Source organism: Salmo salar, chromosome 06 (assembly GCF_965601325.2).
Source record: "Salmo salar chromosome 06, fSalSal1, whole genome shotgun sequence".
NCBI classification, from domain to species: Eukaryota; Metazoa; Chordata; class Actinopteri; order Salmoniformes; family Salmonidae; genus Salmo; species Salmo salar.
In genome coordinates, this window is record NC_138296.1 from 65,006,250 (window position 1) to 65,027,205 (window position 20,956).

General features: G+C 43.8%; 1 protein-coding gene across 3 annotated transcripts in view; it reads right to left on the minus strand.

Annotated features, from left to right (window-relative positions):
• Positions 1–20,956, minus strand: part of nkain2 (sodium/potassium transporting ATPase interacting 2) — a 185,419-nt gene that overhangs the window by 84,314 nt on the left and 80,149 nt on the right. For all 3 annotated transcript variants that reach the window (XM_014205110.3, XM_014205111.3, XM_014205112.3), the window contains exon 2: positions 3,000–3,137. In XM_014205110.3, the coding sequence (XP_014060585.1) occupies positions 3,000–3,137 (138 nt within the window). The remainder of the gene's footprint in view (positions 1–2,999; positions 3,138–20,956) is intronic.

The window sequence follows — 20,956 nt, forward strand, 5'->3', positions numbered from 1 at the left end:
AATATATTTTCTGATGCATTACAGTCACTTCCAAACCATACCTCCTTCAGATTGAAATACTGTCAAAAGTACTGTCAGACTGATTTGTAATAGACTTTAATAGACCCATTTTAAAAAGTTAACATTGGCCGGTGATTACTTTTTTTTACATTGATCACTTTTTTTACATGGTGGGGTCACGAACATTCTTTGATATCAAAATGGGGTTGTGGGGCCCAGAAAGGTTTGGGAACCCCTGTAGTATGGGGACTGTTCCAACATTGGACCGGGCCTCAGTAGGTGGGGGGGGGGGGGAGGGTCTATCCTATCCCGTAGTCATGGGGACTCCTTGGTAATGTGTTGGGATTGACTGACTCTCACCCCAGATGGCCTCAGAGGGGGAGAGGGTGAGAGAGGGGGAGAGACCACTGCAAGCTGTCACAGGTGCAGAAAACCTTTCCCTTTACTTAAAAATCCCTTTTAGAAGCAGATAATGTCGGTCGGCACATGCTGTACGTACAATTTATACAGTGAATCAGCTGAAACGCCCGAGGGGAGGGTTGAAGGTCAATACTACATGCCTTCCTCCCAACTGGAGTGCGGCTGTCTGGCTGACACGTCTCTCGTTGTAGACGTGTGGCGGCATAATGATTCTCCCACGTCTGTGAGGTGGAGCAGGGCTAGGCCAAGCCATTGACTTCAATTAGGGCCATAATCCAAACTGGTACGTGAGCTGGTGATGGTCTCTAAACCCAGAGGGGTGGAGGTTGGAGGGAGCAGTAGGGGGCAATCCATGAATGTGTTAGGGCACAAGTGTATATGTTTCCAAGCCTAATTCACCAGACCATTGACAGAGGGGAAGAGCCGCCACGGAGGAAGGTTTTACCGCCTCTATATTCTGACATGTTGTCAAGACATTAGATCCAGAAGATGGGTGCGTGTAGTGGAACCTAATTTGGCCTTTCTCCAGCTACTGGCAAGAGCCATGTTAAATTAGAATAAAAATTCATCTGCTCTGACAGCATTACCAAAACGGATATAAGCAAGAGTAATATTGGACAGTAAGCCATTTATCTTTACAGGCATAGACTTTGATAGCTGAGGCTGATAGTGGGTTGAGGCTCCATTTCTACAGGGGAGGAGGGGGTGAGGAGGGGTGAGGAGGAGGGGCTGTCAAGGTAATCTCTCTGCTGTATGACAGCGGCTCTCTCTGACGGCTGACGGACAAGTCAAAATGCCTGGGTTTTAAGTCTCCATAATATAAACTCAGCAAAAAAAGAACCGTCCCCTTTTCTGGACCCTGTCTTTCAAAGATAATTCGTAAAAATCCAAATAACTTCACAGATCTTCATTGTAAAGGGTTTAAACACTGTTTCCCATGCTTGTTCAATGAACCATAAACAATTAATGAACATGCACCTGTGGCACGGTCGTTAAGACACTAACAGCTTACAGACGGTAGGCAATTAAGGTCACAGTTATGAAAACTTAGGACACTAAAGAGGTCTTTCTACTGACTCTGAAAAACACCAAAAGAAAGATGCCCAGGGTCCCTGCTCATCTGTGTAAACGTGCCTTAGGAATTCTGCAAGAGGACTGCAGATGTGACCAGGGCAATAAATTGCAATGTCCGTACCGTGAGACGCCTAAGACGGCACTACAGGGAGACAGGACGGACATCTGATCGTCCTCGCAGTGCCAGACCACGTGTAACAACACCTGCACAGGATCGGTACATCCGAACATCACAGCTGTGGGACAGGTACAGGATGGCAATAACAACTGCCCAAGTTACACCAGGAATGCACAATCCCTCCTTCAGGGCTCAGACTGTCCGCAATAGGCTGAGAGAGGCTGGACTGAGGGCTTGTAGGCCTGTTGTAAGGCAGGTCCTCACCAGACATCACCGGCAACAACGTTGCCTATGGGCACAAACCTACCGTCGCTGGACCAGACAGGACTGGCAAAAAGTGCTCTTCACTGACGAGTCGCAGTTTTGTCTCACCAGGGGTGATGGTCGGATTTGCGTTTATTGTCGAAGGAATGAGCATTACACCAAGGCCTGTACTCTGGAGCAGGATTGATTTGGAGGTGGAGGGTCCGTCATGGTCTGGGGCGGTGTGTCAAAGCATCATCGGACTGAGCTTGTTGTCATTGCAGGCAATCTCAACGCTGTGCGTTACAGGGAAGACATCCTCCTCCCTTCCTGCAGGATCATCCTGTCATGACCCTCCAGCATGACAATGCCACCAGACATACTGCTCGTTCTGTGCGTGATTTCTTGCAAGACAGGAATGTCAGTGTTCTGCCATGGCCAGCGAAGAGCCCGGATCTCAATCCCATTGGAAGAGTTGGGTAACAACTCACAGCAAGAACTGGCAAATCTGGTGCAGTCCATGAGGAGGAGATGCACTGCAGTACTTAATGCAGCTGGTGGTCACATCAGATACTGACTGTTACTTTTGATTTTGACCCCCCTTTGTTCAGGGACACATTATTTCATTTCTGTTAGTCACATGTCTGTGGATCTTGTTCAGTTTATGTCTCAGTTGTTGAATCTTGTTATGTTCATACAAATATTTACACATGTTAAGTTTGCTGAAAATAAACGCAGTTGACAGTGAGAGGACGTTTCTTTTTTTGCTGAGTTTACATGTATGGTTTGATTGAAAGGTTGTCAAGATGAGAGACTTATTTCAGGTAGGATAGTCTTGAATTAAGATTTATTCCTGCTCTCTTTATTTTTATACTGTGTAGGTCAAAGGTCATAGGCCTTGACATCATATCAGTTATAAGACTATATAGATTATTATTGTTCAGTATAGACATTATAAATATAAATATAAATGCAATCAATAAATATGAACATGTAATATTACCTTTTGTCAATCAAATAGGTAACATGTAAGATATATTAAATGCTTCATAACACCACTTTCCATAAAACCACTTATCCCAAGATTATTATCCCAAGATATTAATGTATGACTCCATAGGAAATCAAGGAAGATATAACTCACCCCGGTCACGTATCTTGGTCTGAACTGTACAGTCCCAAAGAGGCCCAAGATGACTGTGATGATGTGCACAAAGTTTGTGAGGATGGGAGCCCACTGGTACCCAAGGAAGTCAAATATTTGTCGTTCCAGTATGCTGATCTGTAAGGAAAATGGAGAGAAAATAAATGAAATAAATGAACTTTAGTATCAGACAAAATCAACGTCATCGTTTTCATGGTTTGCTACAAGATTTGGGGCTGCAGGTAGCCTAGCATCTTGGCCCAGTAACCAAAAGGTTGCTAGATCGAATCCCCGAGCTGACAAGGTAAAAATCTGTCATTCTGCCCCTGAACAAGGCAGTTCACCCACTGTTCCAAGGCCATCACTGTAAATAAGAATTTGTTCTTAACTGACTTGCCTAGTTAAATAAAGGTAAACAAAGAGAAAGATTCCTGTGGGCCATGCCAACTTTTTATTGCTGAGCTGCTGGAGAGTTTCAGAGCCCTGAGAGATGTGTTGGAGAGATGTGTTGGAGAGATGTATTGGAGAGATGTGTTGGAGTGATGTGTTGGAGTGATGTGTTGGAGAGATGTGTTGGAGTGATGTGTTGGAGTGATGTGTTGGAGAGATGTGTTGGAGAGATGTGTTGGAGTGATGTGTTGGAGTGATGTGTTGGAGTGATGTGTTGGAGTGATGTGTTGGAGAGATGTGTTGGAGTGATGTGTTGGAGAGATGTGTTGGAGTGATGTGTTGGAGTGATGTGTTGGAGAGATGTGTTGGAGTGATGTGTTGGAGAGATGTGTTGGAGAGATGTGTTGGAGTGATGTGTTGGAGAGATGTGTTGGAGAGATGTGTTGGAGTGATGTGTTGGAGTGATGTGTTGGAGAGATGTGTTGGAGAGATGTGTTGGAGTGATGTGTTGGAGTGATGTATCTCAACAGTTGTGCTGGAAGGGAGGGAGGACAGGGAAATCTGCTTGAACACCACACCAAGGGGTCGTGACACCGGCGTCTTCTCTCTCCTCCTCCCCATCACGCAGCTGTCTCAAATTGCCCGAGAGGGGCAGAGTTCCTCAGGGTCGTGTCCCCACCCACCTCGATGTTGGCCTCTGTGGGAAATTGAAGCTGGCAAGGCTAGACCCCTCTGCCCAGACCGTTTGGGTCTCAGTGTCTGATTGGACATGACACCAGTGTTGATACGACTATCAGCCATGACACTTCAAAGGGCTGTGGTAAGGAGAAGGATAACAGTGTTTCCCAACAGTGTCAGAGCTAGATAGCGCTTCATAGCACTGATGCTAATGGTTCCCAAATCCCAATAACTACAGGATGCTTTAAACTCAACTTCATATCTGCAACTAACGATCTTCTCATTTTATAGGCACTGTCCTTACTAATAAAGCTGTCTGCGCACTCCATTTATTACAGTTGGCGGAGTAAAAAAAAATGCCTGTGGGATAATTGGATTGCCCTCGCTGTAAATTCCATGTGAGCGGATAGAAAACGGCCTTTAAATATTTGTGAGATCTCAGTTTAACGAACCACCGCCTGTATTAAAGAACTCCGTGCACTTGCACAGGCAGTACCTTCGGTGACTGGAATTCCTCGCTAGTGTTCCTTCGACTGACTGTTGATGAGCTTCGACTGTCACAACAGATGCCACAACTAAATTAACTTATCCTGTGGGTGCTCAGTGATACATTCCCCATGCCGCTAGGCAATACTTCATAATTGTACTTTCAAGTCGTCAAAACACCAAGTTTCTCTCTATTAAACCCAGTCTGTCCATGGCTCAGTCCAGCCCAGGGCTGACCAGCTCACAACCCCTCACGCTGCTCCTGCCCCATGCTGTCCTGTCTGTCTGTCTGTCGGTCTCTGGCAACCTAGCTAGCCACTTTACTGGGTCCAAATGACAGGATTCTAATGTCATTCCAGGTACAAACAATGACTCACAAACTCACTGCTCCCAGAAGAGTTTGTAAATAAATGATAGTGTTTTCAGGGAACTTGCCTGCTAAACAGAGGCTAAGCTTGGCATTTAAAAAAAAAAACATTTTATTGAAATGATTCCCTACGCATGCCAACTTTAACTGTAGAGCTCAGCCTACCTTGTTCCATTGTATGACACGTAATGATCCTCTTTAATGCTTTGTTTATGAGAACTATCGCTCAGGGAATGACATTTCTCTCCATGTACAGGACCTTTATTGTAATAGTGCCGCACAACTGTTATTCATCCAGCAGGAACTGATCAATTATACACATTTTGTTTTGAAAATATAACCAAACAAAGTGCATGTATTCCACCACTGTTAGGTGGGGCGGCAGGTAGCCTAGTGGTTAGTGCGTTGGGCCAATAATTGGAAGGCGGGATCGAATCCCCGAGCTGACGAGGTAAAAATCTGTCGTTCTGCCCCTGAGCAAAGCAGTTAACCCTCTGTTCCCCGGGCGCCGAAGACGTGGATGTTGATTATGGCAGCCCCCTGCACCTCTCTGATTCAGAGGGGTTGGGTTAAATGCATAAGACAGATCTCAGTTGAATACATTCAGTTGCACAACTGACTAGGTATCCTCCTTTCCCTTTCAATCGTGTGGTATGCCAAGCGGTTCCTGACACCTACTGTATGTTTTTGCTGTTTATCTGGGCCAGCCTCCATGCTTACTATACCGTCATTTCATGTATCAGTGGAATGACAGTAAAACTGGTGTTTTTCCATCTGTTTCCCCAGTAAATTAGTTCCCTAATCCAAAACCACACAACATACAGTCAGAACAGAGTGAGTCAGAGTCAGGGAGCAACACTAGCTCCTCCACACCACTACCACCCAGCAACGCTAGCTCCTTCACACCAATACCACCCTGCAACGCTAGCTCCTCCACGCCCCTACCACACTGCAACACTAGCTCCTCCACACCACTACCACCCAGCAACGCTAGCTCCTCCACGCCCCTACCACCCTGCAACACTAGCTCTTCACACCACTACCGCCCTGCAACGTTAGCTCCTCCACGCCCCTACCACCCAGCAACGCTAGCTCCTCCACGCCCCTACCACCCTGCAACGCTAGCTCCTTCACACCAATACCACCCTGCAACACTAGCTCCTCCACGCCCCTACCACCCTGCAACACTAGCTCCTCCACGCCCCTACCACCCTGCAGTGCTAGCTCCTCCACGCCCCTACCGCCCTGCAACGCTAGCTCCTCCACACCCCTACCACCCTGCAACGCTAGCTCCTCCACACCCCTACCACCCTGCAACGCTAGCTCCTCCACGCCCCTACCACCCTGCAATGCTAGCTCCCCCACGCCCCTACCACCCTGCAACGCTAGCTCCTCCACACTCCTACTACCCTGCAACGCTAGCTCCTCCACACTCCTACCACCCTGCAACGCAAGTTCCTCCACGCCCCTACCACCCTGCAACACTAGCTCCTCCACGCCCCTACCACCCTGCAACGCAAGCTCCTCCACGCCCCTACCACCCTGCAATGCAAGCTCCTCCATGCCCCTACCCCCGTGCAACGCTATCACCCTGCAACGCAAGCTCCTCCACGCCCCTACCACCCTGCAACGCTAGCTCCTCCACGCCGCTACCACCCTACAACGTTATCTCCTCCACGCCGCTACCACCCTGCAATGCTAGCTCCTCCACACCGCTACCACCCTGCAACGCTAGCTTCTCCACGCCACTACCACCCTGCAACGCTAGCTCCTCCATGCCCCTACCACCCTACCAAGCCCTCTTATCAAAGCGCTTTCCTGTCTAACATTACACACATCAGGTCCTCCTCTCAGAGGCATTGTTAACATGTTTCTGCTGAACAGAAAAAGGCACAAAGAAAATAAATGATGTTAATTAGCAGCACTCCATGGCATTTCCATGGCATTGGAGAATGAGAAGCCCTCCTGAAAAGCTGCCTGCACCTCACCATATCCGCTACTAAAGCAGGGAGCCCAGAGAGTCCTGAAGGGAGCCCATATGGCAGCTCAAAAGCATCCTGCCGCCTGGATTAGAAGGGTAAACAACAAGGAAACATGGTATATTGCCTGCAATTAAACATGCTTCCACAGCGCATTCATGCCTCAACACAAATAACAGCCATTGGTGAATCGTAACCCCTAGCATTAGTTACCTGATAATGTCTCAATGTCAGAGCTGCCTGATAAAGGCTGTTCTCTGACTATGCAGTTGGGAGTGCCTGGTATTATTGGAGGAACACCAAAAGACCCAGAGAGCTCAGCTGTCTCAGTATCACAGGCCCTGTCCAATGGTGAGAGAGAAGCTGCAGGGTTTTGCTTACTGCCTGACACACCTCAGGCTATTGTTGAAGTCAGAGGGCCTCCCTAGTCATTAATGTTGTAACTGAGCCTCCTTTTATCATCGCAAATGTAAACAGCTCTCCCAAGCAGCTGCGCACAGAGTGAAATATTTATCAAGCAATTATCCATACATGAGTAATTATAAACATACATTTGGGGGAACCAATTATTGAGCGGGGCAGAAGAACGACCCTATTCACCAGGGAAATAACAGAGGGGATCCAAATAACATGTCAGATCTCAAGAGAAGGAATTCCTCAGTAAGTTATAACCCTTTATCTGACAAAAACATCTGCAAGGGCAATCGGTAGGCCCTACAACAGTAATACGACTTTGAAAAATGCAATTAGTAAACCATTAAACTGTACAGATCTGTCAATATATTGCCATTGGGGTTTCTTCACTCATGGTAAAATAGTATTTTATTTTTTTTACTGCCGGGAAAGGTCAGCTCCTCCTACACAGAGAATTCAGTTGATAATTCTGTTTGGTGAGGCTGTTTTGCATAACACCTTCATTTTACCCTCCTGAAGAGAGTTGGAGAGAACCTCATTACTGAGGTACAACACAAGGATGATTACGGTAAAAGAAGTGCACACTCCAACTCCACAACTGCTGATTGAAATGGAAGTTTATCCTCCTAGCTTCGCCAAAGCATAGGGTTTTTCTTTTTTCTCCTTATGTGGAGGAGACATGAGCTGCCTCTAATCACTGAGAGAAAAAAAGCCTATCAATCAGTGGTGGCAGCATGAATAGAGATGCAGTCTTATGTTGCATTCAGACAAGGCTCGGGAGGCTGTACGACACACAGCGGCTCTGACCAGAGCACATTAGCCTCCGGAGCGTGGGGAGGTAATGTGAAGCCTGGGCTAGGGATTCACAGACGAGAGCGTCACTCATCTGTGATTCTCTCATGCAGAATCACAGATGAGGGCGTCACCATTGTCCGTCACTACTACTACAAATCCACCTACACATGCTCAGGTGTTTTAATGGTACTCCAAACAGACAGTTAAACTAGACTTTAGAACCTGGGGGAGTGAAACTCATTTGATTTGTTAATAGCATCAACATTTATCGATGGCACGCTGGGAGTTCTGCTACGCAGCAATTGAAAAACAAGCAGAGATATTATAAGGTTATTTAGCTTTCGATTAATATACAGTAGGAGTCAGAGGCTCTAATAATAATCTTAGTCTGAAATGGAAAATTGTACTGTAGCATACACTAAGTGTACAAAAAAAGAAGAACACCTTCTTAATATTGAGTTTCAGTCCCCCCCCCAGGGATGCTGGCCCATGCAGACTCCAATGCTTCCTACAGTTGTGTCAAGTTGGCTGGATGTCCTTTTGGTGGTGGACCATTCTTGACACACACAGGGAACAATTGAGTGTGAAACCCAGCTGCGTTGCCGGTTCTTGACACAAACTGGTGCGCCTGGCACCTACTACCATACACCATTCAAAGGCACTTAAATATTTTGTCTTTCCTATTCACCCTCTGAATGGTACACATACACAATCCATGTCTCAAGGCTTAAAAATCCGTCTCTAACCCGTCTCTTCCCCTTTATCTACACTGATTGTAGTAAATGTAATAAGTGACATCAATAAGAGTTCATAGCTTAAACCTGGATTCACCTGGTCAGTCTATGTCATGGAAAAAGCAGGTGTCCTTAATGTTTTGTACACTCAGTGTATACATGTAAGTTCATTTCTGTCCCTGTAGTCAGTAGACTACTGTATAAATCTCTTCCTTCTGTATATCAACCCAATCCCATGCTTGAGATGGTTTCATAATTTATTCACTGTGAAAGTGAGAAAAACAAATGTATTCAAAATATATTCAGGCTAGATAATTTAAAAAGGTTTGAAACAAGTCGCTCAGATCTGCAGAGGGTAGGGCTGCCTCTCAAAACACTCTTGGATAGAAAGAAAACACTTGTGAAAATTGTATGATCAAAATGAATATGCAGATTTCTCAGCGATAGGCTACACCACTTGTGCATAAACAGTTAGACATGATATTCATGAGACGATCTTAACGCTATATCTAATCTGATAAATAATACATCAGAACACCCTTTGCCAATATAAACAAGTAATGGAAAATTTTATTTTATTTTACTAGATAAAATATCAAACAATAGCAACATACTTCATAAATGCTGACATTTTGGTGTGAATTTATTTTCCCTCCCAGTTTAGTTTTTGTTTTTTTAAATGGAAAAAACAACTAATAATATATGCAAAAGTTTCATGAAATATTTACCAACATCATGTGCATGTGTCAGATGACGGAATAATTGTGAAATCATAAATCATGAAAAATGTATGCATTATCACAACTTCCTTCAGGGAAGTGGGAAGAGATAAAAGACGCAGCTTTGGTGGAAGTGGAATCATTAAATATGATGCACCCAGAGATGGTAGAGGGACATATATGGTGTGATGAAAGCATTCTGACAATAAAGGTGTACCCAGTACAACTCCTTGGGGAACACCATCCTTCTCTGCTGAATACAATGACAAGCATTCAGCGCCTGAGATATGCACATATTAATTCAGCTCCCTTTGTTCTGCCGTAGCAGTAGTCACCTTCTGCACTGTTACACTTGATGAGAAGATCTACCATTCTAACTCAGTTGAACTTGAGGAACAACAAGACTTCAACTGAGAGGAACATATCTGAGAATCAATCAATATGCCCATGATTTAGTTTCTTCTTTTCCTGTGGTTTTATGAACTGTACCTTTGCGAGTACATGAAAAGTGATGATGCTGATGAAGTAGGTGTAAAGTTAAAGTTTCATATACACAACAAAAGGCTATTAGAGGCTTTGAAGATCCTACCACAGAAAAGACTGAACAACTACGCATTGCCAAATCAAACTAAGGACACAACAAGCTGTAGACGTGATTGTATTCACATGTGCTAGCATAATCATATAATGTTTTGATTACCACACCTTTTTATATGTTCCACGGGAAAAGCATTCTGCCACTACAGAATATACATACATCCCAGTGATACAGACTAATGATATTCCTGAAAAACAACTCACTGACAGATAAAGCTTGGATGTCCCCAACTTCATAGACCATTAAGCTTACAGCATCATCTGTACAAAGGGAGCGTATTGACAGTCCTTCATTTCTACCTTTCAGGGAATTAGATGTCAGTGGTGAAGAGCAGCCATTTAGTTCATGTGTGCTTAAAAATGACTTTATCATTAAATTAGCCTATGTATTTTCATACCTTCAATAAAGGTATGCAGTAGTGAGAGAAAATGCACATGGCCATTAATAATTCTTCAAAAGCACATCACTGGAAGACTTTTAATGCATTTTATTATTTTTACCAGTTAGTGATGGTGATAAATAAGGATGATAATTACCAAAAATATATTCAAAAGTACACTACATGACCAAAAGTATGTGGACAACAGCTTGTCAAACATCTAATTCCAAAATCATGGGTATTCATATGGAGTTGGTCCCCATTTTGCTGCTATAACAGCCTCCACTCTTCTTGGAAGGTTTTCCACTAGATGTTGGAACATTGCTGCAGGGACTTGCTTCCATTCAGCCAAAAGAGCATTAGTGAGGTCGGGCACTGAAGCTGGGAGATTAGGCCTGGCTTGCAGTCGGCGTCCCACTTCATCCCAAAGGTGTTCGATGTGGTTGAGGTCAGGGCTCTGTGCAGGCCAGTCAAGTTCTTCCACACCGATCTCGACAAACCCTTTCTGTATGGACCTTGCTTTGTGCACAGGGGCATTGTCATGCTGAAACAGGAAAGGGCCTTCCCCAAACTGTTGCCACAACATTGGAAGCACAGAATCGTAGCATTAAGATTTCCCTTCACTGGAACTAAGGTTCCTAGCCTGAACCATGAAAAACAGCCCCAGACCATTATTCCTCCTCCACCAAACTTTACAGTTGGTACTATGCATTGGGGCAGGTAGCGGTGTCCTAGCATCCAACAAACCCAGATTCGTCCGTCGAACTGCCAGATGGTGAAGTGTGAATCATCACTCCAGAGAACGCATTTCCACTGCTCCAGAGTCCAATGGTGGTAAGCTTTACACCACTCCAGCCGACGCTTTGCATTGCGCATGGCGATCTTAGGCTTGTGTGCGGCTGCTCAGCCATGGAAACCCATTTCATAAAGCTCCCGACGAACAGTTCTTGTGCTGATCTTGCTTCCAGAGGCAGTTTGGAACTCAGTATTGAGTGTTGCAACTGAGGACAGACGATTTGTATGCGCTTCGCTCTTTGGCATTCAGCAGTCCTATTTTGTGATCTTGTGTAGCCTACCACTTCGCGGCTTAGATGTTATTGCTCCTAGATGTTTCCACTTCACTATAACAGCACTTACAGAAGACCGGGCAGTTCTAGCAGGGCAGAAATTTGACAAACTGACTTGTTGGAAAGGTGGCACCGTATGACGGTGCCACGTTGAAAGTCACTGAGTTCTTCAGTAAAGCCATTCTACTGCCACTGTTTGTCTATGGAGAATGCATGGCTGTGTGCTCAATTTGATTCACCTGTCAGCAACGGGTGTGGCTGAAATAGCCGAATCCACTAATTTGAAGGGGTGTCCACATACTTTTGTATATATAGTATATGATATTGTTATACAAAAAAATATAAATATAAATAAAGGGTAAATAAGACACACATTAGGGTATTTTGTCCATGAACCGAGTGCGTTCTAATCTACAGCTATATGTGCCAGTCATCGTACTCTAGTCAGGTACGGTATGTTCCCATTGAAGACGCCTCTGTGAATGTAGGCTACATGTAGAGTCTTCAATGATAGAAGACTCAGATCTATAGGGGCTGTAAAAGTGACAAATGCAGGCCCTTAGACATATGACAGGACACATGGAGATGGGGAGGAGGGTATTGACACAGTACAGTGAGGAATGCAGTGATGTGAAACTAGCCTACACGTTCAACTGAGTACCAAAAGTGTCTCCTACACAGCTTAGGCCACTATGGATAATGAAATATGAACCAGTACTTGCGGAGATACACAGAGTTTACAAATCATTAAGAACACTGTCCTAATATTGAATATGCCCTCAGAACAGCCTAAATTCATTGGGGTGTCGAAGGCGTTCCACAGGGATGCTGGCCGATGTTGACTCCAATATTTCCCACAGTTGTGTCAAGTTGACTGGATGTTCTTTGAGTGGTGGATCATTCTTGATATACACAGAAACTGTTGAGAGTGAAAAACCCAGCAGCATTGCAGTTCTTGACACAAACCGGTGCACCTGGCACCTACTGCAATACCCCGTTCAAAGGCACTAAAATATTGTGTCTTGCCCATTCACCCTCTGAATGGCACACATACACACTTAATGTCTATATTATCTCAAGGTTTAAAAATCATATTTTATCCTGTCTCCTCCCCTTCAATCTACACTGATTGAAGTGGATTTAACAGGTGACATCAATAAGGAATCCCAGCTTTCACCTGGATTCACCTGGTCAGTCTATGTCATGGAAAAAGCAGGTGTCCTTAATGTTTTGTACACTCAGTGTACACTGGAACATTACAATGAATAAGTAATTAGAGACATACAATGCTGTTGTGATTGAACCAACAAGCAATTAAACAAAACGGACTCCAAAATATAATTGGATTCATTCTGCATTATATAATATAAATGATACAAATAACAGTCATTCAAAATGCATCAGCTCCATCAACGCTAACTGCTTTCTGCGCTGACTGAAGTAAGCATTTAAACAACACGTGGACAGCCATCTCAAACTGAATGTGCTGCTCGTCAGTAAGGAAACAAATGCAGCTAATGTCCTACAGGACATACTGTACCGTATCGTTTACAGAACTGTGATACATGCTTAAGTGGGCTGAACAGCTCCATATGACATCAAACAGACATTTAGCTATGGAATGAGAGGAAACAGCAGCTCTCTTTCTTCCCTCTTCCCACCTCTGTAACCTTCCTGTTGTAACAACAATGGAAATCACGTCGACAACATCTAGGGTAAGGGCCCTCTACCAGTCAACAAACTATATCACATAACCATTACTAAGAACAACTGTAACCAACATACTGAGTATCAGAAGCGACATACAAACGAACACATACCTGTACGTTTTTCTCTCCGCTAGAGGTGATGGGAATATGTATACGATCCCTAAAGCCCATGCCAGGTTTTTGTGCTCTATTGTGCTCTCTGGCCATAAATTCACTTTATTTTCCCCTTTATGATTTTGGCACCAAATAGAAATGATTGCAGGAGCTATGATCCTTGAGTCCCTAATGATCTGGCAGGGCCAGAGAATCATTGTGAGGGTATTTCATTCCAAACTGTGCCTGCCTGAGAGCCTTATTAATAATATCAGCCATTGAGGAGCCCCTGAGGACTGATGACTAGCACTCATTTGCCACACTGGGCTTCTTGAGAACCATTGGGGAGAGCATTAATGACATGAGCGAGAATAGCTTCGGGAGGAAGGGGACAGAGTCGGAATAAAACTCATCAGGATGTGGATAAGTGTTAATGAGGATAATTCATTTCAATATTAATTTGCATTTTAAGGAGCCATGGTGAAGTGTCAATGGGGCCTGAATAGACCAGGAATAGACCTCAGTGTTGCCAACATGGCTGGAAGGTGCGACTTGACACTCTATGCAGCAAGTGGCTACTATCAACTTCCATAGACACTGAGTGAGGAGGAGGGAAATATTGTAGGCAACAACTGGCTGGCAAGGTCACCAATTCGATGCACAATTACTATGACAGAAGTTGAAATGCTTCATGATGAATTTCTGCTTCTTGAAAAAATATTACACACAGCTACGGAATGCTAAATAATCAGAAAAACTCTGGAGGGCAAAACGAAATCATGTGGTCTGGTTTAATAGCTTTAAAGTTATATTCCTCATAGCAAGATATTAATAGGGTTTTACAGAAATTGGATGACCTTAAACTGTCATCTTGGTTTTTATACGTAGTAATTGCCCGTTTTTATTTATTTATCTGGCTGGAGAGCATTTTGGGGAATACGGTATTCTCAAACTCATTAAAAGCTTTCGGAGGACATCTGCTCTGATGACTGCATTACTACTTGGAGCATGCAGGTGCACAGATAGGAGTCTATCTGTGCCAAACACATTCCCTTTTGCCCTCCCACTCGCTAAGTTCCCTTTTGGGTGTTGGTGTTCTAAACCCAATGCCCGCAAGTTGTCGTGACGTTGTCAAGTTAGCCACCCTCATCCAGTGGCGGTTCTAGACCATTTCAACTGGGGGGGCCAAGCTGGGGCCAGTTGTACTGTTAGAGGGGCCAGTTACATTAGACGTTATTGTTGTCATATCGTTTTGCATGTGGTACGATACTGTTGTGTTCCGCCTAAAGCCGTCCCTCTAGAAAATGTGTGGGTTAAATTAGTGTTCCGCGTTGCCACTGTCTAATAACGGATGTAAAAAAAGAACGATATCAAAAATTTGTTATGTAAAAATTATTTCATACTCCACATTTAGGGGGGCCACAAGGGGTCCAAAATTGTTGTCACAGGGGCACTGCCCCCCCCCCCCCAAGAACCGCTAGTGCCCCCATCCCGTCCGTTGTGCCTGTTGGTGTGTCCTGTGCCCTGTACGGAGCTTGCGAGCGCCCGGGTCCCAGTCTGCCCTGTACGGAGAGTGCGAACTCTCGGTATCCAAACATGCATAGCTTGAGATGCGGTCACGGGTCGAGTGTGTGTAGCTAGCTACCTAGTTTGAATATCAACAGGACAGCCACAGCAGAATAACATTTGAGTAGCACTTGAAAACACTTGATTTTCATCACCATCAATATTCAGTCTGGTTGGCTGATACGCGTGGCTGATACGCGAAGCAGAGAGAGACAGAAAGACATAGAGAGGAGGGGCTGCATCAACGACCCTCCGACCCAACTCCATCCCTTCTTCAGGCGGGAGTTGCACATGTGGGTCAGGGCAGCAGCAACACAGGTTGTCTACTCTCTATCTAACCACCATATACTAAAATATCCACACAAGCCACTAGCCAGTCAACCATATATCATGAGTTGGAGCACCTGCCCCCTGAAAGGTCTTTTGCAGACATCTTTTGCAGACATACAGATATATTTCTGCTTGTTGACAGTTTTACTCTCTGTGGTAGGGCTGTAATGGTGTCCTGGTATCACAACCACCTGCAACATACTGGCTGAAAGACGCCAAAATCCTCTCAAGGAATTTAATGGGAAATATTACAAGCTCAAGAAACCTGTTAACAAGAAGTCTCAGTGTGAGAGATACTGGGTCTGCCATGACTTACTCTCAATACACCGATTCAGAGACTAGTTCAGATTGAGAGGCTGTTTGCAAAAAAAACAACACATTTTTATTTGAATAAAATAAAAGGATACACCATATGTAGAATTGCATCAAAAGACACACACATAAATGCATACAAATCAATTGGGGGCAGACACTAGACAAGACTAATATGTGGCCTATATAAGCCCTGGAAGCCCAAAATGCATTTGTTGATTAAAGTGCAGTGGACTTGAACAGCTGGAGATATGAATTTCATTGATAAAGTCATCCCAGACAACCTAGCCTATTCGTTCTGCTCTTCATTTCCACAGGCTCTGAGGAGAAAGGCTAGATGTACCTGATCCAAGACCTAGGAATATAGTCCCACTGTACCCGCCAGGTGCATTCAAATGAATTCCATCAGTCTGGAAGCACTCATGCATGCTGTCTGGTATTGTTCTTCTCATTTCTTTTGTAACTAAAGCAGCATCAACAATCAGGCCCCAAGACCCCTCTGAAATGTTCTCTTTCATAAACAACCTGCTGTGTGGCTACTGGCAAGGTGCTGACACTAACCTTAGGTTCACTATTCGGTTTGAATATATATGGTTTAGAATAAGGTTATTCACTTCATTATATAGCATATGTTGTCATGTGGGAACAGGGGTGTCATGCACCCATTATTTTAGATTGGGCACAAAGAATATGAGGATTGAGGGGGGTGATGCCCCCATTGCCCTCCATCCTCAAGTACATGGTATTCCTCATCATTCCCTCTAAAAGGATGTGTGCATGACTGGCACTCATGGCATCATAATTAATACACACAAATCATTATATTATCATAAAATGCCAGATTACAGTTAAGCCAAGTATTTTTAAGCATATTTTAAGCATTTCCCTTCCACAGGACGGTTGAGCTAAAGTAGGCTAATGCGATTAGCATGAGGTTGTAAGTAACAAGAAAATTTCCCAGGACAAAGACATATCTGATATTGGCAGAAAGCTTAAATTTATGTTAATCTAACTGCACTGTCCAATTTACAGTATATATTACAGTGAAAGAATACCATGCTATTGTTTGATTACAGTGCACAATTTTGAACATGAAAAGTTATTATTAAACAAATTAGGCACATTTGGGCAGTCTTGAAACAAATGTTTTAACAGAAATGAAATGGTTCATTAGATTAGTCTAAAACTTTGCACATACACTGATGTCATCTATTGGCCAACATCTAAATTGCAGCTGGGCTGGAATAATACATTATGGCCTTTCTCTTGCATTTCAAAGATGATGGTACAAAAAAATACAAAAGAACGGTTGTTTTTTTCATTGTATTATCTTTAGCCAGATCTATTGTGTTATATTCTCCTACATTCCTTTCACATTTCCATAAACTTCAAAGTGTTTCCTTTCAAATGGTACCAGGAATATGCATATCCTTGCTTCAAGGCCTGAGCTAAAGGCAGCTAGATTTGGGTATGTAATTTTAGGAGAAAATTGAAAAAAAAGCAGCTAATCCTTAAGAGGTTTTAAGCACACCTCTTGAGATGTCTGTATCCTAATGACTAGAGGTTATTTTTTTTAAGAAAATAAATATGCTTCTCTGCATCTCTGCAAAAAAATCTGTGTAAAAGATTAGTAGGAATGGGATTATTCAGTACATTTAGTAATTGTTTGCTTTTCTAAAGTCTAGCAACCTTGCCAGTAGCCATGCCAGCTAAGATAGTTAGACAAGATAAGTTATGAGGTTGGGAGATTGGGAACCTATCTAGCTGGCTAGCTAAAGCCAACTTCCTTAAATGGGTAGGTGGCTAGTATTACAGAGAAACAACAAAATATGTTGTTGTTTTTTTCCATCAAGGAGGAATCAATAGGCTACATAGCTTGATCAAATTAATTTACAAACATACCTCCTGTGAGTCCTGCCCATCACCGGCAGCTATGATGAAATCAAACACTGTGTGTCACTCTACACTCTACACTCATCCACTAGAGCAGTGGTTCCCAAACTTTTTATAGTCCCGTACCCCTTCAAACATTCAATCTCCAGCTGCTTACCCCCTCTAGCACCTGGGTCAGCGCACTCTCAAATGTTTCTTTTTGCCATCATTGTAAGCCTGCCACACACACACTATACAATACATTTATTGTGAGTTATTGCGACAACCCGGCTTGTGGGAAGTGACAAAGAGCTCTTATAGGACCCGTGCACAAATAATAATGTAATAATAATCAATAATTTTGCTCTTTATTTAGTCAACTTAGAAATAAAACCTTATTTGTTCATCAAAAATCATGAATAACTCACCACAGGTTAATGAGAAGGGTGTGCTTGAAAGGATGCACATAACTCTGCAATGCTGAATTGTATTGGAGAGAGTCTCAGTCTTAAGTCATTTCAAATCAAATCAAATTTTATTGGTTACATACACGTGATTAGCAGATGTTATTGCTGGTGTAGCGTAATGCTTGTGCTTCTAGCTCCGACAGTGCAGTAATGTCTAACATGTAATATCTAACAAAGATAAGATGGCGCCGGAGAAGAAGGCAGACGTTTTACGTTCCCCCACCGATTGTGTTTTTTTGATAGTTTATTTGCGTTGTTTGTAACTTATTTTTTTACTTCTGAGAATTCGTAGGCTATCGAATAAACCCCCATTTCCTTCCATTCTGCTAGCAAACGTGCAATCTTTGGGCAAAAAAATAGATGACCTACACGCAAGATGAAACTACCAACGGGACATTCAAAACTGTAATATCTTATGCTTCACGGAGACGTGGCTGAACGACGACACTATCAACATACAGCTGGCTGGTTATACGCTGCACCGGCAGGATAGAACAGCCGCGTCTGGTATTTTTGTAAATAACAGCTGGTGCATGATATCTAAGGAAGTCTCGAGCTATTGCTCGCCTGAGGTAGAGTATCTCATGATAAACTGTAGACCACATTACCTACCTAGAGAGTTTATCTGTATTTTTCTTAGCTGTTACATACCACCACAGTCAGAGGCTGGCACTAAGAAAGTATTGAATGAGCTGTATTCCGCCATAAGCAAACAAGAAAACGCTCACCCAGAAGCGGCACTCCTAGTAGCCGGGGACTTTGATGCAGGGAAACTTAAATCCGTTTTAACACATTTCTATCAGCATGTTAAATGTGCAACCAGAGGGGGAAAAAAACTCTGGACCACCATTACTCCACACACAGAGACACATTCAAAGCTCTCCGTCGCCCTCCATTTGGCAAATCTGATCATAATTCTATCCTCCTGATTCCTGCTTACAAGCAAAAATTAAAGCAGGAAGCACCAGTGACTAGATGAATAAAAAAGTGGTCAGATGAAGCAGATGCTACAGGACTGTTTTGCTAACACAGACTGGAATATGTTCTGGGATTCCTCCGATGGCATTGAGGAGAACACCACATCAGTCATTGGCTTCATCAATAAGTGCGTCAATGACGTCGTACTCACAGTGACCGTACGTAAATACCCCAACCAGAAGCCATGGGTTACAGGCAACATCCGCACTGAGCTAAAGGATAGAGTTGCTGCTTTCAAGGAGCGGGTCTCTAACCAGCAAGCTTATACGAAATACCGCTATGCCCTCAAACGAACCATCAAACAGGTAAAGCTTCAAACAGGACTAAGATCGAATCGTACTACACCGGCTCTGACGCTGGTCGGATGTGTCAGGGCTTGCAAACCATTACAGACTACAAAGGGAAGCACAGCTGAGAGCTGCCCAGTGACACGAGCCTACCAGATGAGCTAAATAATTTCTATGCTCGCTTCGAGGCAAATAACACTGAAACATGCATGAGAGCACCAGCTGTTCTGGAAGACTGTGTGATCACGCTCTCCGCAGCCGATGTGAGTAAGACTTTTAAACAGGTCAACATTCACAAGGCCGCAGGGCCAGACGGATTACCAGAACCTTTACTGCGAGCATGCACTGACCAACTGGCAAGTGTCTTCACTGACCTTTTCAACCTCTCCCTGTCCGAGTCTGTAATACCAACATATTTTAAGCAGACCACCATAGTGCCTGTGCCCAAGAACACTAAGATAACCTGCTTAAATGACTACCGACCAGTAGCATTCAAGTCTTTAGCCATGAAAATCTTCAAAAGGCTGGTCTTGGCTCACATCAACACCATTATCCCAGAAACCCTGGACCCACTCCAATTTGCATACCGCACCTTCAGATCCACAGATGATGCAATCTCTATTGCACTCCACACTGCCCTTTCCCACCTGGACAAAAGGAACACCTATGTGAGAATGCTATTCATTGACTACAGCTCAGCGTTCAACACCATAGTGCCCTCAAAGCTCATCAATAATAAGCTAACAGCACATCCGCCATGCTGATCCTCAACACAGGGGCACCTCTACCCCCAAGCCATAAGACTCCTGAACACTTAATTAAATGGCAACCCAGAACAAGCCATAAGACTCCCCCCCTCTTTTACACCGCTGCTACTCTCTGTTGTTATCATTTATGCATAGTCACTTTAATAACTCTACCTACATGTACATATTACCTCAACTGACTCTGTACCGGTACCCCCCTGTATATAGTCTCGCTATTGTTATTTTACTGCTGCTCTTTAATTACTTGTTACTTTTATTTCTTATTCTTATCTGTATTTTTTAAAACTGCATTGTTGGTTAGGGGCTCGTTAGAAAGCATTTCACTGTAAGGTCTACACCTGTTGTATTCGGCGCATGTGACTAATACAATTTGATTTGAAATTACACAACATATACCCAATACACACAAATCTAAGTAGGAATGAATTAAGACTATTTACGAGCGATGTCAGAGCGGAACGGACTAAGATACAGCAGAATAGTATAGAATACAGTATATACTTATGAGATGAGTAATGCAAGATATGTAAACATTAAAATGACTAGTGTTCCATTCCTTAAAGTGGCCAGAGATTTCTACTCTATGCCTATTGGCAGCAGCCTCTAATGTGCTAGTGATGGCTGTTTAAATGTCTGATGGCCTTGAGATAGAAGCTGTTTTTCAGAATGGGGGGGGGGGGTTGGGGTACTCCCAGCTTTCATGCACCTGTACTGACCTCGCCTTCTGGATGATAGTGGGGTGAACAGGCAGTGGCTCAGGTGGTTGATGTCCTTGATGATCTTTTTGGCCTTCCTGTGACATCGGATGCTGTAGGTGTCCTGGAGGGCGGGTAGTTTGCCCCTGGTAATGCATTGAGCAGACCGCACCACCCTCTGGAGAGCCTTGTGGTTGCGGGCGGTGCAGTTGCCGTACCAGGAGGCCATACAGCTCAACAGGATGCTTTCAATTATGCATCTGTAAAGGTTTGTG